Source organism: Lactuca saligna, chromosome 9 (genome assembly GCF_052625555.1).
Source record: "Lactuca saligna cultivar CGN05327 chromosome 9, ASM5262555v1, whole genome shotgun sequence".
In the NCBI taxonomy this organism is placed as follows: domain Eukaryota; kingdom Viridiplantae; phylum Streptophyta; class Magnoliopsida; order Asterales; family Asteraceae; genus Lactuca; species Lactuca saligna.
This window is the reverse complement of record NC_136425.1, coordinates 192377388-192394810: the sequence shown is the minus strand read 5'-3', so window position 1 is coordinate 192394810 and position 17423 is coordinate 192377388. Positions and strand designations below refer to the sequence as shown.

Genomic DNA, 17423 nt, shown 5'->3' with positions numbered 1-17423 from the left:
CCACTGCAAGCGTAAGCGACTTAACTTTGCCGTTCCACCAAGTGAGAGCTCTTCCGATGAAGGTGAATGTCGCGTACTTGACTTTGCTCGCTTCGGGGCAAGCACAAATCTCAAAGATTGCTTCGGTCCTTTCGAACCATTGAATTAGTGCGAGGACACCCCCTCTTCCATCAAAGGAATCGGGTTTGCCATTTGTGAAGTCCTTGTAAGTGCATTCCCTTGTGCGTCCTGCACTATCCCCGTGGTTAGGGTTTGTGGCTCCAGATCCAGCACCACCAGTGCTATTTGTGCCAATTTGTGACATTGCAGCTACCACGGCTGCTGTCACTGCAGCTTGGAACATTTCAGGATCAAACTGGGGAGGTGGCGTTGGAGGTGGTGGCGTTGTGCTGCCCGAAGGTCTGGGTCTTTTCCTTGGTGGCATCGTTCTGTCATGAGTTTGCAAAAAGGAAAACTGATCAGATGGTAAGTTCCTACTAGTAAAGACAAGTCAGTTGTTATAGAATTTGATTTTTCCTGCATTTTTCTTCGATTTAAGAATTCCTTATATATAATTCATAAAGGAAGTCCATATTAATGAACTTCACGAGTTAGTGGGTTTTGTGGTCTCTCTTAGATTTTTCGCGAGTGTGCTCAAGGCGATTGGTGCGGATCGCATGTATTCTCGTTATTTGCATCAACCTCTGCGATACTATGGAGAGTTGTTCTACCCTGAATCTCGTTTCGGGCAACTCTATAGACTAGGATTGGAAAAATTTTATCTGCTGAGTTTCCTTCGTTTATGTTGTAGAAGCTTCGTTCTCTATTAAACGACATATGTTGGTCTTGTTCCTTTGCTCCAGGTTTCCAAGCACTCTACCCAAGGAGGCATCGGGCCTTGAAAGCCGGTCAAGGGTTGGGATTCGGAACAAGAGTCATCGGGGTTAAGTTCTCCACTTCAGGGTCGGAGTCAGAACCATCAGCATAGCCTTCAGCTTGGTGACCATCTACAGGGGTTGGGAAATCATTCTCTGGCTCCTCTCCGAGCCATTTGGTATTGTCGTGGTTAGGGTAGTACGGGTCATCGTGTGGATGGAACTCCAGCCATGATATCTTCGCGAGAAATGGGGATATAAGAAATAATTAAGCAAAAGTACGAATTTGCTAATTATACGATGATCTTTATCAGGTACTTCAACAAATTGTTTAGTGCATACTAATTATATGTATTCGGGACAGGATAGACCTTCGAATAAGCGACCCTAACTCTAAATCCCCAATCCAACGAGAACAGGAAGTAGAGCAAAGATCCACAGATTCTAAGTCTATGACGTCCTGGATACATAAAATTTTAATGTATCCACTAAGCAACTATTGACCTATTGATAAAGATCTATTTAGTTCTTGCAGATGTAATTTTTAATAATGCCAAAATACCCCTATGGTATTTCATTGTGGTAGTGTTGGTAAGTTTTTAGACTTGTTGCCACATCACAACCATTCTTGGGCATATGCTAATCACTCCTCGGACCAGCATAGTTGATCAGGCTATGCTATTCCCAAGACTGATCATACATCCCCAGGCTTAACTGTGATATCCAACAATCATTACTTTTGTTTTGTCCTAAATTGATGCTGACCTTAGTATGTATGCATGCATGTATACTTTTAACAAAAGTTATTTATTCTTAAAGGTATAGTGGTTTTGAAATCTTAAAATCAGAGACCTTAGTCCCAATGCATTTATAGTTTGTATATCTTATGTGGTTCGATATACTTAGTTCACTATAAACAATGCTCTGATACCAATCTGTCACACCCCCAAACCAAGGATGGCGGAAACGTCTGGGGGTGGAGGACTTCACGTACAGTATCACAACAACGTGTATAATAGTGCTCAAAGTAAAAACAACCACCATAAATATAATTGCAAAAGTTACACCAAAGTATATGTTTACATGTTTCAAAAGCAATTACATTATGATGACAAAATAAATTGTTGACGGTTTAGCGCCCCATCCTCAAAGCGATGAAGTTTTCCTGTTTCACTGATTTCCTGAGAATACAAGTAGTTTTAAAAGAGTGTCAACACAAAGGTTGGTGAGTTCATAAGAGTTTTGTTTGTAGTAGAAACCGTTTTTCCTTGTAAAATCGATTTAGTTTGATTTCCAGAAAATCCAATATTTTCTTAGTTAAGTATGAATAGAAATAATCCTACATGATGCTGTAATGAACCCTAGAGTAATCCGTAGAGTTCCTCTATAATCGTCCAACATATAAAGTTATATAAGGCTTAACTTAGATAAAACGTTGAATATAGTGGGTCTGCCCTAGGTCCACAACCCAACGAGGAACAGGAGATGAGGCGGGCACCACCAATTCTAGGCCAATCAAGACTAAATTCTTATATGACTCAACATATACGCTCAGCGACTATAGTTGAAGTCTAACAATTTTAGAGGATGTGTAGTTTTAATATCATAATAGCTTTGTATAGAGACCCGGCACTTTGTATTTGTACCCCTTTTTGTATAGAGACCCGGTACTTTGTATTTGTACCCCTTTTTGTATAGAGACCCGGTACTTTGTATTTGTACCCCTTTTTGTATAGAGACCCGGTACTTTGTATTTGTACCCCTTTTTGTATAGAGACCCGGTACTTTGTATTTGTACCCCTTTTTGTATAGAGACCCGGTACTTTGTATTTGTACCCCTTTTTGTATAGAGACCCGGTACTTTGTATTTGTACCCCTTCTTGTACGAGTGCGTTGAGTGATGTATCATAAACTATACCTATTATAGTTTATCTAAAATGTATGTAATATGTATGAATTCTTTTATGGAAATGTATTAGTATTGTGAATTTATCAAACTATACATTTTATAGTCTAATAATACGTGTTCCAAAATGAATGAATAATATTTAATATTTAATATGAATGTCTTAATTCCAGTTCATAATGATAAACTAACACGGAAACACATTCAAATATTAGAACTTATGATTATACACTTTGCTCAACATAATACAAAGTGTTACGATATTTACATGCTGTTGGCTAACTTTAGCCATTCTGCCCTGTATTTGGAAAAATCATAGAAAAATCATGCGAAGTCGAAAACTAGATCCGTAAATTCTGAGAGTTCACAAAATGTGTCTAGTTTGCTCATAAATTTTATCTCAATTTATAATGACCTCTAACTTGGGTGAAAAAGTCCATAATCACAGCCTGGTCCGGATTGTTGTTTGAAATGATAGGCAGTTTTGTAAAAATCGCCATAAATTGTAGAAAAATCGTATGGAGATGTGCAAGTAGCCATTTTAAAGCTAAAAACTTGAACTATTTGCACCTTGTACAGTTTTGAAAACTAAAATATTTAAGATGCCCAAAACAGTCCGTGAATGGAGTTGAACTTTTCTGATGAAGGCTGTTAGAGAAATTTAGTTATGTTCTTAGTGTTTTAACTTGTATTCCCCCCCCTGAAAACTTGAGAAATCATGAAAATGTAGGGGTATGAACTCACCTTGAGTGATTTCAGTAGATGATTGTTGAATAATGGAAGTGTTTAATTCAAGAACGCTTGGAGATGCCTTGAAGGTTTTCGAGAATTAAGTGTGGAAGAATACTTGAATCCAGCCTTGGATCTCGAAAATTTGTGTAGAAGAGTTTGAGAGAAAAAGTGATGTTTGTTACTTAGTGGAATGAGAGAAATGAGAGAAAATGAGGAGTGTGTTTGATTGTTCCAGCTCAAAAACGTGGGAGTGAGTGAAATTTGAGTGTAAGGGAACATTGAAGTGACATAGGTAAGGTGGGGAGGTATGGCTGGTCATAGAGTGGGTGTGGGGTGGTTGCTTGTGATCATACGTCTTTGGACTCAAAAGTCAAGAACAATGTCTTATAATAGTCTATATCCCATTTTTAGTTTAATTTTCTAAATATATGTGTGGTTGTCTATGTGTGTGCATCTCTTTAAAAATTCTGCAATTTCATCATTTTATGACCCCCATTTGCGAAGTTGAGTATTTATTTCCAAAAATGCGAAACTCCAGGGACAATATTTGAAATCTTCTGTTTTCTTCCCCAATTCGCATTCTACTGTGAAATACTTCGCATTTTCATTCTTACACCCTTCGCATCCCTTCGCATTAATCACCTTCGCATTTTCATTCTTACACCCTTCGCATCCTTCGCATTAATCACCTTCGCATTTTCATTCTTACACCCTTCGCATTCCTTCGCATTAATCACCTTCGCATTTTCATTCTTACACCCTTCGCATTCCTTCGCATTAATCACCTTCGCATTTTCATTCTTACACCCTTCGCATCCTTCGCATTAATCACCTTCGCATTTTCATTCCAGATGCGAACACTCGATTGTTTTACCTTCGCAAAATGAGCATCAACAACTCCACAATCGAGTTTTTAAATTCTTGCAACCAACAATTTCATAGTCCTTGACTTCGCGTTTTTCTTCACGAATCATCCCTCAATCATCAATCCAAATGCGAATCAAAAACTCATATGTTCTTGCTTTATCGATTCATCGACCTAATACACAAGGTTAGTTGAGCTGACCGGTTTGACTCGTTGACTTTATCTGACTTTGAATTGACCAGAATTTGACGGTTGTCACATTATAGCTGCTAGGTTCATCCAAATTTACTAGTGTACTATCACTAATAAATGTATCCCCTTCAGTAGTAATATGAAAACCATAAAACTGGGGTGGAACACTAGCCCTAGTGGAACGTCGAAGAGGTAAGGACTCGTCAACAGGTTCAACAGGAGTTTCCTCCTCAAGTTGAGTGCCAGTGTCAGAGGTTCCTTCATCGCTTTGATCTTGAATTTCTTCAAGTTCAATTTGCCTCCCACTGTCTTCTTGGCCTATCAATTCCCTTTCTCGGAAAACTCCTCTTTTAGCAACGAAGACAACATTGTCACTCGGTCTATAGAAAAGGTAGCCAAAAGACTTCTGCGAATAGCCGATGAAATAACACTTCTCACTACGAGGTTCTAGTTTGTCGTGAGTCTCTCGTCTTATGAAAGCCTCGTAACCCCAAACCTTGATATGTGCCAACGAGGGAGCCTTCCCTGTCCACATCTCGTGAGGAGTCTTGGAAACCTTCTTGGTGGGAACTAAGTTAAGTATGTGGGCGGCAGGCTCTAAGGCATACCCCCAGAAAGCTATTGGTAACGAAGTCCGACTCATCATAGAACGAACCATGTCCAACAAGGTCCGATTACGTATCTCAGCCACACCATTCAATTGTGGCGTCCTCGGAGGCATCAATTGCGAAACGATTCCGCATTCTTTTAGATAGTCATGAAACTCAAGACTTAGGTACTCTCCTCCTCGGTCTAACCGAAGCATCTTGATTTTCCTGCCGAGCTGATTCTCGACTTCATTCTTAAACTCTTTGAACTTTTCAAAGGTTTCCGACTTTTGCTTGATCAAGTAGATATATCCATATCTACTATAATCATCTGTAAAAGTCACGTAGAAGCGGCAAGCATCCCTTGTGGTGGATCTAAAGGGCCCACATACATCGGTGTGTATGAGATCCAATAAACCCTCACCCCTTTAACAAGTGCCAGTAAAGGGTGACTTGGTCATCTTCCCAAGTAAACAAGACTCACACGTATCATTGTCCCTAAGGTCGAATGACTCCAACACTCCATCCTTTTGGAGTTGGGCTATGCGTTTCTTGTTGACATGGCCAAGGCGACAATGCCACAAGCATGCTTTGTCCAGACTAGTATATGAATCAATATTCAAAACATTATTTCCAAAATTATCAAAAATCATCATAGATTCATAAATCCCATTACAAGGTAATGCATTGAAATAAAAGACACCATTCAAATAAACGTTAATAGAACCATTACTATTATCAAAAGAATATCTGAAACCTTGTCTAAACAACCTGTGAAAAGAAATAATGTTTCTTGCCATATCTGGCGAATAACAGTAATTTTCTAAATCTATTCCTAACTCATTACTCAAAACTAAAGAATAAACACCGACTTTGGTCACATGCGACGATCTTCTATTTCCCATAATCAGGTTCATCTTCCCATGTTCCATCTCCCTACTTCTTTTTAGGCCCTGCATATCAGAACAAATGTGGTAACCACATCCTGTATCAAGAACCCATGAAGTAGCAAATGATGAGTTATTAGATTTAATAGAATACATACCTGCAAATGTGGGCTTGATCTTCCCATCTCTTATGTCCTGCAGATATTGTGGGCAGCTTCGCTTCCAGTGGCCCTTTTGGTGGCAATAGAAGCACTCTGCTTCTTTTGGATCGGAAGAGGGTTTAGCAGGGCCAGCTTTGGTCCCACTTGAGGACGAACCATCACGGGGTTTCCCCTTATGATGGCTCTTACATGGAGCCTTCCTCTTTTTACCCTTTCCTTGACCTATCGCCATCACAGGAGCGGCCACAGCAGGGGACGGTGCAACAGATTTGTCTTTGAGGTTGCTCTCAACAGTCCTTAAGAGTCCTTGGAGCTTGCTCAAGGAGACCTCCTCTTTGTTCATATGGTAGGTCATCCTAAACTGATTGTAGCAGGAGGGCAAGGAGTGGAGGATTATGTCGATCGCCAAATCCTCGTCAAACTTAACATTAAGTTTGAGAAGACGATCAACATACCTCTGCATTTTCTGCAAATGAGAGGTTTGGGATTCTCCACTCCCCATCTTAGCGGTGATCATGTTAGTAATGATCTCATAGCGCTCTTTCCTCGCGCTCTGGTGATACCTGTCCAGCAAATCCTGATGCATTTCATATGGATACATGTCCTCATAGGACTTTTGGAGTTCGAGGTTCATGGTGGCCAACATGATGCAGTGAACTTTCGTGGCATCACGCTCGTGGGCCTCAAAGGCGGCCAATTCCTCGGGAGTAGCAACATTTGGGATGATCTTCTCAAGCTTTTCATCGAGGACATATTCCTTGTCCTCGTAGCGTGTGATCATGCGAATATACCTCATCCACTCGTTGAAGTTTAAACCATCAAATGTCACTTTCTGACACAAGTTCATCAACGAGAATGACCCAGAAGCGTTGTTGTTGTTGTTTGCAGACATCTGAAGAAGAAAGGAACAAAGTTTGATTAGAAATGAATCCCTAATTAAACACCCAAATGAGAAATTAGGGCTAGGATCCAACAACATTATTTACAACTTAGAAAGGGATGTCGTACTCTAAAAGTAAATAATTTGAAGGTAAGTGAATGACGATTCACTAATTCTCACCATGAAAAACGAAAAAGCAATTTAGGTTTTAAATGTATTGAAAACTCCTAGACTTTGAAATTCATTGAACTTTTCAATGGCATGTTTAAATCTCGATATGCATTTCAAATTTGCGACTGGGATGCCGAGGATCGCAAACAAATTTGTGAATAACCATGCGAATCAACGTGGTGCACTCAATGTCTTTATCACCCAATCAATGTTCCAGTAAACCACACACGCTCCATTGATCTATGACAAACATCGAGTCACCCTTCGCTACTAATGTCATCCCCAAATTGATGTGCCGGTTAACCACACGCGCTCCATCAACGTTTGACAAGGGTACGAAGTGTAATTCCATGGATTAGCATCATTTTCACATTTTACCCTAAAGTAACTAGGAATGGGAATTTGTAAACATGTAGTTACTTTATAATTAACATTATACTTTTAATGAGGAGAAGGTTGCCCTATCCTACCCGTTCGGCTAACGACCCTCCACCAGTCAAGCAAGCGGTAGGTGTGAGTGTACACCCATTAAGCGCCATTTTATAGGCAGCAACCTTATACCCACCTTATAGACCGGCTTCGTGAATGAGACCTACTAACGGTAAGACTAGCATTTTAAGTTATACATATATATATTAAATAAACTTGTAATAATATATAATAGTATAGGGTTGAATTTTAAACTTGTAAAATTCTAAGAGTTTGAAATTTAAATTACTCAAAATTAAACTTTTAATCATAAATTCAAATTTCAAAACTTGAGGGCAAGTATTGAACTTTTCAAAACATAAGGGATCAAATAACAAATAATTCAAATTAATCAATTAATTTCATAATTATGTATATTTGACCTAATCTTAATTTTAGTCATTAGATAATTACCAAATAATTCTAAATAATCCATATTTATCACATAAACAACTAATATTAAAAGATTTGAAATTATCTATTATTTTGGAAAGGATAAACACTTAATTAAGATAAAATTCGGATTTTAACTTCATAAAACAAATTAAGCATCAAGTCCAAGTCAAAACAGCAGCCAAAACCCGAAAATCCCTAATTCTGACGAACTGACTCGCCGAGTCAGACCTGGACTCGCCGAGTAGGGGTCAACTCGCCGAGTCCAGATACTGACTCGCCGAGTTAAGTCGGGCGGGGACCAAAAAATTGATTTTCAGCAAATAAGGCAATTAAGCATCACATTCAACTGAAACCAATCAAGGCTCTGATACCACTGATGGGTTTTATGCATAAGAAACATTCCTATGTGCTCATACAAACCCTAATGCTTGGATCTAGGTTTCACTATTGAACATGCTTTGATTCCAAGACTTACAAACCCTAATCTAGCATATTGACAACAAAATTAACATATAGAATCAGATCTAGATGTTTACCTCTTCAAGAGTTGGCTTAGATCTTCTTTTTCTTCTTCTTTTGAGCCTAGAGTCACAAATGCAACTCCTCTAATGGTTCACAAACCCCACAAGCAAGAAGGCAATATGAGAGAGGGAGAGAGAGGCTAGAAATCGGCCTAGGGTACTCTTAGAATCAAGTGGTAGCCGAATTCAAAGCCCTAGGGGTCATATTTGTACTTACAGGTTACTAGGGTTTCAATCTAAACTCTAATGGACAGCTTAGCCACCAAGCAGCCCATGGAACCTTCTGGAATAAGGCCCTTGGACGAAAATATGATGGTTACCCATCATAATTTCGTTCCCCCTTAAGCCCATTAGGTTCCTTAACCAAAAACTCAACTATCATACATTTGACAGTTTATACCCCTTTATTCAATTAATCTCTTTTGACCACTAAATTAATTCTTAATTAATTTATGATCAATACTAATTAAATAAATATGATTTCTCCTTTAATATATTACTCTTATAATATATTAATAAATCATAATACTCTCTCTTTCTCCTTAAATTACCTTGTCAAGTTGCTTTGGAGAAGGCAACCCAAAAGGACCATGCACAACCGGGTCAAGTACATACCAAATATAGTTACGGGCTTAGACACTATTCCAACACAAAGTACCAGAAAGATTTGAAGGATGGGAAAGTTAAACCCAGCCATGCGGGTATTTACACTATCTCATCTAATAATTCACTCTATTCTAACTCTTGGGTCCTTGATACCGGTTGCGGTATTCATATTTGTTCTGAAATGCAGGGACTAAGAAGAAGTGAGAATGTGGAGCATGGAAAGATAAACTTGATCATGGGGAATAGGAAAGTTTCACCTGTCACCAAGATTGGAGTTTATACTTTGTTGCTTAGTAGTGGATTTACTTTAGATTTGAATAAATGTTGTTACTCGCCAGAAATGGCAAGAAATGTTATTTCCCTTCATGCTTTGTATAAACAAGGTTTTACCTTTTCTTTTGATAATGAAACTGGTGGAATAAATGCTTTCTTTAATAATATGTTTTATTTTAAAACATTACCTTGTGATGCTGTGTATGAATCTGTGTCTGTTGTAGATAACTTAGGAAATAATGTTTTGTGTATTGATTCTTCTAATAATAATAACTTGGATAAAGCATCATTATGGCATTGTCGTCTTGGGCATATAAGCAAGAAACGCATAGGCCAACTCCAAAAGGATGGAGTCTTGGAGTCATTTGACCTAAGGTCAGATGATAGTTGCGAATCATGCTTGCTTGGAAAAATGACAAAGTCACCCTTCACTGGTTCGTGTGAGAGGGGTGAAGGTTTGTTGGATCTTGTACACACGGATGTGTGTGGACCCTTCAAACATGCCACAAGGGATGCTAATCATTATTACGTGACTTTTACGGATGATTATAGTAGATATGGATATGTCTACTTAATCAAGCATAAGTCAGAGACTTTTGAAAGGCTTAAAGAGTTTAAACAGGAAGTCGAGAATCAATTGGGCAGGAACATTAAGATGCTTCGATCCGATCGAGGTGGTGAGTATCTTAGTACTGAGTTCCTCGATTATCTGAGGGAATGTGGGATTGTCTCACAATTGACACCTCCTAGGACACCACAGTTGAATGGTGTAGCTGAGAGGCGTAATCAAACCATGTTGGATATGGTTCGTTCCATGATGAGTCGAGCCGCTACCAATCTCATTTTAGGGGTATGCCTTAGAGACTACCACCCATATCCTTAATCTGGTCCCTACAAAGGAGGTTGCCAAAACACATCACGAGATGTGGACTGGAAAAGTTCTTGGTCTAGCACACATCAAAGTTTGGGGTTGCGAGGCTTTCGTGAGATGCGAGACTCATGACAAGCTCGAACCTCGAAGCGAGAAGTGTATTTTCATCGGCTACCCACAAATATCCTTTGGTTACCTCTTCTACAGACCTAGTGAGAATGTTGTCTTTGTAGCAAGGAGGGTTGTCTTTTGAGAGAGAGAATTTATAAGCTAAGGAGACAGTGGGAGGCTAATTGACCTTGAAGAACTTCAAGAGTCAAGTGGTGAAGGAACCTCAAACCCTAGCAGTCAACTTGAGGAGGAACCTCCTGTTGATCCGGCTATACCTCTAGTTGTACCTCTGAGGCGTTCCACAAGGGTTAGGAATGTACCTGAGCATTACTATGGCTTTCATATTACTGCGGAGGGTGAGACACTTATTAGTGATGTGACACTAGTAGGTCTAGATGAACCTAACAGCTATGCGGAAGCCATGGCAGGCCCTGAGTCTGCTAAATGGAAAGAGGCAATGGATAGCGAGATACAATCCATGTATGACAATCAGGTCTGGAACTTGGTTGAGAATGTACCGGGTCGTAAGACTGTAGGGTGCAAATGGATCTTCAAGAAGAAGACCGACATGGATGGTAATGTACACACTTATAAGGCTCAACTGGTAGCAAAGGGCTTCTCTCAAACTCCTGGAGTGGATAATGATGAGACCTTTTCTCTAGTAGCCAAGATTAAGTCTATTAGGGTATTGTTAGCTATAGCTGCATTTCATAATTATGAAATATAGCAAATGGATGTCAAAACCGCTTTCCTTAACACCCCGCTCCCGAGTTCAACTTAAAGAGAGAAAAGAAAGGAAATGGAATGAAATGAGAGGAAAGCAAGAGAGAATGGTGCTCCCGAGTTTCATTAAAGGAAGGAAGTGGAAGGAAATGGAAGGAAAACTTTCCCTCCTACCTTTCCTCCCGATTTGGGAGGATTTGAGAAGAAAGAACAAAATGTTTAACTTTCCTTCCATTTCTCTCCAACTCGGGAACACAAATGACAATTTCTTTTTCCTTTCTTTTCTCTCCTTACTTTCTTTTCTCTTCTCTTCTTTTCTTTGCTATAACTCGGGAGCGGGGTGTAATGGAAAGTTGGCTGAGGATGTTTACATGAATCAGCCAGAGGGTTTTGTCAGCACAGAGTACCCTAATAGAGTGTGTAAGCTTGAGAAATCCATCTATGAATTAAAGCAAGCACCTCGTAGATGGAATCTTTGCTTTGCTGAGAAAGTCAAAGAGTTTGGCTTCTCTAAGAGTGAAGATGAATCTTGTGTATATGTCAAGGCTAGTGGGAGTATAGTGAACTTTTTGGTACTGTATGTAGATGCCATACTACTCATAGGAAATGACATCCCAACTTTGCAGGAAGTTAAGTCCTGGCTTGGGAAGTGTTTTGCTATGAAGGACCTAGGAGAAGCTGCCTATATTCTAGGGATAAGGATCTTAAAAAAACGGAGTAAAAGACTAATTGGACTTAGTCAGAGTACATACTTGGATAAGGTGCTAAAGAGATTCAGCATGCAAGATTCCAAGAAAGGAGAGTTACCCATCCAGAGTAACACTAGACTGAGTAAAACTCAGAGCCCGAGTACTGAGGATGAGATAGCAGAAATGAGTCGGATACCTTATGCTTCGGCAGTAGGCTCGATCATGTATGCTATGACCTGTACTCGTCCTGATGTAGCCTTTACTTTAAGCATGGTTAGCAGGTATCAGGGGAATCCTGGTAAGGCTCATTGGACAGTGGTAAAGAACATTCTCAAGTACTTACGGAGGACTAAGGATTGGGTCCTTACCCTCGGTGGGAGTGATAACTTGAGAATTGCAGGGTATAGTGATGCTAGCTTCCAGACTGATAGGGATAATTTTCGCTCTCAGTCGGGCTGGGTCTTTACCTTAAACGGAGGAGCAATCTCTTGGAAAAGTTCCAAGCAGGAGACAGTGGCTGATTCAACTTGCGAATCAGAGTATATAGCAGCAAGCGAAGCGGAAAAAGAGGCTATGTGGCTAAATAACTTCATTGGAGACCTTGGAGTTGTACAAGCTATATCGGAGCCTATAGAGATTTTATGTGATAGTGAAAGTGCAGTTGCCTTAGAAAAGGAACCAAGGGATCATGGGAGATCCAGACACATTGACAGAAAATATCATTTCATCAGACATCGCATAGAAGAAGAACTTCTCGTGGCAAAGTGAGTATCATCGGATGAGAACCCGGCAGATCCCCTCACGAAGGGACTGGGTAGGGTTAAGCATCTCCAGCATGCTAGGAGCATAGGGATGAAGGATGATATTAGTTTTAGTAGTTAGATAATTTTGAAATTTGTAAAATGTAATTGACATTTGATGATGAATAAAAGTTGTGTTTATTTATGAGTAAAGTGTTACTATCTTTTGTCAATCGTTTACTATATTTCTTTTGCATGTTTTGACTTCCAAAATAGTCATGTTGTTTTACATATTATTCAAATTACCCACAGTCAGTCATATGTTGGAAGTAGATATGAAGTAATACTGTCATGAGTTGGTTGTAGAGGTCTAAGATGTTGGACATGGCCTCAACAATCATGAGTGCTCATAAGTTCTGAGTATTGGATTCAACCCACGCTCGCTGGTATCACTTCATGGAATTTTATCTCGAGTGATCGCGAGACGGTAATATCATATAAGTCTTCAAACCTAGAGATATGACTTGTTAACTATGAGTTAGTTATGCATTGAACGTACGAAACCGCATTGGTAACTCGATGTTATAAAATGTGCGTTTGTGTGTAATTTATCAAGTAGTAGAACAAGCATATGAGTCGAAGTTTATCTGTTCCTTCTTGGATTAGAAGCTGATATCTGGGCCCCTCGATGATTTTGTTTTGACCTATGTACCGGGCCCGGTCAGAACTCAATTGATGTGTTCAATTAAGTTCTTTATCAAACAAATCAGAAATCGGGAAACAAACTGCTGGACAATAAGTAAGACATTGTTCCATGTATTTTTCCGGCTAATATCTAGAACAGAGGATTATATGATCCCTTATCTTAAATGGAGCACCATCATCTTCTCAGTTCCGAGAAACCTTGAAAAGAGCTACGATTGTCGATCGGTTCCTGAAGTCATACTTGCAGTTATAGTTATTAGACTTATCCAAGTGGGAGACTGTTGGATAAGGTGTCTAAGTCCATAACTATTTCTGGTATGTACTTGACCCGACCCGGCATGGTCCATTTGGGTTGCATGGCACCATGCAATTGGATAGACTAAATGAGAGAATTAACACATATGGTTTATTAATATATTATAAGCTCTAATATATTAATAATATTATTTAATTAGTTTGATCAAGAATTAATTTTAGAATTAATTAAGTGATCAAAAGATAACTAATTAAATATATGGGTTGATTATGTAAATCATCCATAACTTATATAGTGGGCTAAGAGGCTCCATGGATAATCAAGTCGGGTTAAACCCATTGGATGCTCCATGGGAGTTACAAACCCATGGGTCATGGAAATGAAGAGTCATGACACATTGGGGTTTACATGGTGTAACCCTAAATGTGTCAACACTATATAAAGCTTATGTTTCTCCCAAAATCGGTTACACAAGCATGCTTGAGGGTTAGAGCCGATTATTGAGTGTTATACATTCTCTCCAAGTTTACTCCATAACATTTGGTGTTGTGTGAAGCATTTGAGGCATCACACTTGGGGTGCTAGGCTCACAAGGTTTCAAGAAACACTTACAACAACAAGGTATGTAATTATATCTATTATTTATGTTAAAATTGTTCCCCACGTATGCTAGATAGGATCATAGCCTTGGAAATCAACTTTTCATGATAATTAGACAAACATAGATCCAAGGTTATTAGGGTTGCATGTACACTTAGGAAGTGTTAGAATGCTCAAAACCCATCACTTGGATCTTTTGCATATATATTTGATAAACCTCAAGGGCTTCCACCCACTCATCCTTGTGACCACCAGATCCGACTTCATAATGGTACCGAACCTATTGCAGTCCGCCCTTACCACTACCCCCACTTCTCAATGTGATGAGATGCTCCAAAATGCTACCATCATATCCATCCAATCTCTATTTTCATCACCACTTCTTTTGGTTAAAAAAACATGATGGCTCGTGGAGATTTTGCATAGATTATCGGGAATTAAACTCGAAAACGGTCAAGGATAAATTTCCCATTCCAGTGGTAGAAGAGCTCCTTGATGAGTTACATGGAGCAACTTTTTTTTTTCAAAGTTAGATTTGGCTTCAGGCTACCATCGAGTTCTCATGGAAGCCACTGACATCGAGAAAACTACATTCCGCACTCATCACGGACACTTCGAGTTTCTTGTAATGCCATTTGGCCTATCCAACGCGCCATCAACATTTTAGAGTTTAATGAACGACATTTTTCGCCATCAATTTCGTAAGTATGTCTTAGTTTTTTTATGACATTTTGATTTACAATAAAACAGGAACAGAACATTATCATCATCTTCAAATTGTCTTTGGTTTGTTGCGAGCACATGGTTTTTTTCTAAAAAATCAAAGTGCTCATTTGGTTGCAAAGAGGTGGCGTATTTGGGCCATATAATTCACCAAGATGGTGTTTCTGTTGACCAAAGTAAAATCCAAGTGATACAAGAATGGCCAAAACCACACAACATTCAGACCTTATGAGGATTCCTTGAATTAGCGGGGTCTTATCGCAAATTTATTCGCAATTATGGGATTATTGTTGCACCATTGACCGGCATGCTTAGACGAAATGGGTTTGTTTGGAGTGATGAATTGGAAGCAACCTTTACAAGCCTAAAGCAAATGCCATCAGAATCACCCGTTCTCGTATTACCCAACTTTACTACAACCTTTATAATTGAATGTGATGCCTCTGGTAGCGGGGTAGGCGCGGCTCTCCAACAACATAGCCACCCAATTGCATTTTTTAGCCGAAAGCTTGCAGATCGACACCATGAGCTTCCAACATATGATCGGGAGTTGATTGGTTTGGCCAAAGTAGTCACGTATTGGCATCCGTACTTGTGCGGTTGTCACTTTATGATTAAAACGGATCATTATAGCTTGAAGTTTTTGCTGGAACAACGCCTCACCACATCACCACAACAACATTGGGTTAGTAAGCTTCTTGGGTTTGATTTTGAAGTTGAGTATCGGGCCGGGGCACTCAACCGGGCAGTCGACGCCTTATCACGACATGAAGAAGATATTGAACAAGGTGACTTATACATGATAGCTCATGTCTGTATAAATGTTTTACCGGCTGTCCGGAATGAAATTGAAACATCAGTCGTCCTTAGTGAATTGTGTGACCGAATTTTAGTAGGGGAAAAATATGCCAAGTGGTCGGTGGTGAATGGGCTGATTCTCTACGAAGGAAGGACGTATTTACAATCAACATCCCTGCTAATTGAATTGGTTCTTTCAGGTATTCATGATACCACACATCAAGGAAATCAAAAAAAACTATGGAACGCATTCGACTAGAATTCTATTAGAAGGGTTGGAAGACAATGATTCAAGGCTATATTCGCCATTGTCTCATATGCCAACGAAACAAATGGGAAATACTACAACCAGTCAGTCTCTTACAGCCCCTTCCCATTATGAAGAGCATTTGGGCTAACGTGTCCATGGATTTTGTGGAAGCTCTTCCGTAAGTTTCTGGTAAATTAGTACTTTTAGTCGTCGTAGACCGTTTCTCTAAATATGCCTATTTTTTACCACTAGGAGTATACGGCTGAATTTGTGGCCCGAGTTTTTTTTTTTCAGAAATTGTTCGCCTGCATGGTCTTTTGGAAACCATAGTGTCTAATCATAACAAAGTCTTCCAGAGTGCGTTTTGGAAGAATTTATTTCATTTATCAGGGACAAAACTATCTTTTTCAACAACTTATCACCCCCAGAGTGATGGACAAACGGAGGTTGTTAATCGCACAATCGAAATGTACTTGAGATGTTTAACTAGGGATAGGCCTCGCCAGTGGCTGATGTGGTTATCGTGGGCAGAGTATTGTTATAATACCTCTTATCACACGGATCTCAAAACCACACCTTTCAAGCTCACCTATGGAAGAGATACGCCTTGTTTATTGAACTATGACAGAGGGCATTCTAAGGTGGGGGCAATCGACCAAGCTTTAATCAATCGTACATCATTTTTACAAAAAGCCACCATGCGTCTCTCGGAGGCACAACAATGCATGAAGTCAGCTTATGATGAGCGTCATCGAGCATTGGAGTTTCGAGTATGGGATTGGGTGTGGCTCAAATTGCATACATATAAACAATGAATGCTTTCTAAGGAAACTTTCACCAAGCTGTCTCCAAAGTTCTATGGGCCCTTCGAAATAGTGGAACAAATTGGGATGGTTGCGTATCGCTTGACTTTACCAGAAGGGAATCGTATCCATAACGTTTTCCACGTTTCCTTGCTAAAATCGCATTATGGATCTTCACCGACTGTATTTGCTGAATTACCACCTCTTTTGGATGGTAAAACATTGTTTGCTCCCTTTAAGGTACTACGAGGTTGTAACGCTCAAGGCAAGCCAGAGTTGTTGGTTCAATGGGCTGTTGGAGCAAAGGAAAGTGCTACCTGGGAGGATTGGCAGACTTTTCAGGAGGCATATCCTGAATTTGAGTTTGAGGAAAAGCTCAATATGGAGGAGGGGAGGACCTACAGTCATCGACCTAAGGAAACTAAAGAGTAATTGGGCTCGTTTTTGTTGCATGCTATTTTATTTAAAGATTTCAATATATGTTTAGTTAATTAGAATATAGAGTTTCCTTTTTCCAGTGTCTTGTTATCCCTATTTAAAGGGTCAATTATTATAAATAAAGCATACAATTATTTAGTCAAACCCTAGCCGTATTCTTAGATTGCCGATCAAGCTTAATCTCCTTAAAGGGGGCTAGGCTAGACTTTGTTAACGG

General features: G+C 39.5%; 1 protein-coding gene across 1 annotated transcript; it reads left to right on the top strand.

Annotated features, from left to right (window-relative positions):
• The first annotated feature begins 15290 nt into the window (after positions 1-15290).
• On the top strand, positions 15291-17200 carry LOC145017062 (uncharacterized). The gene is made up of 4 exons (XM_078975163.1): positions 15291-15915; positions 16356-16434; positions 16594-16735; positions 16793-17200. The coding sequence occupies exons 1-4, from the start codon at positions 15291-15293 to the stop codon at positions 17198-17200; spliced, it is 1254 nt and encodes a 417-aa protein (XP_078831289.1).
• Positions 17201-17423: the final 223 nt, after the last annotated feature.

Excerpts from the sequence above, each read along its gene's own strand:
- LOC145017062 (XM_078975163.1), top strand. The coding sequence starts at position 15,291 with ATGCCATCAGAATCACCCGTTCTCGTATTACCCAACTTTACTACAACC. Across the intron at positions 16,435-16,593 it reads GTTAATCGCACAATCGAAAT|AGGGCATTCTAAGGTGGGGG; the intron begins GTACTTGAGATG and ends GAACTATGACAG. Across the intron at positions 16,736-16,792 it reads ATCGAGCATTGGAGTTTCGA|GAAACTTTCACCAAGCTGTC; the intron begins GTATGGGATTGG and ends ATGCTTTCTAAG.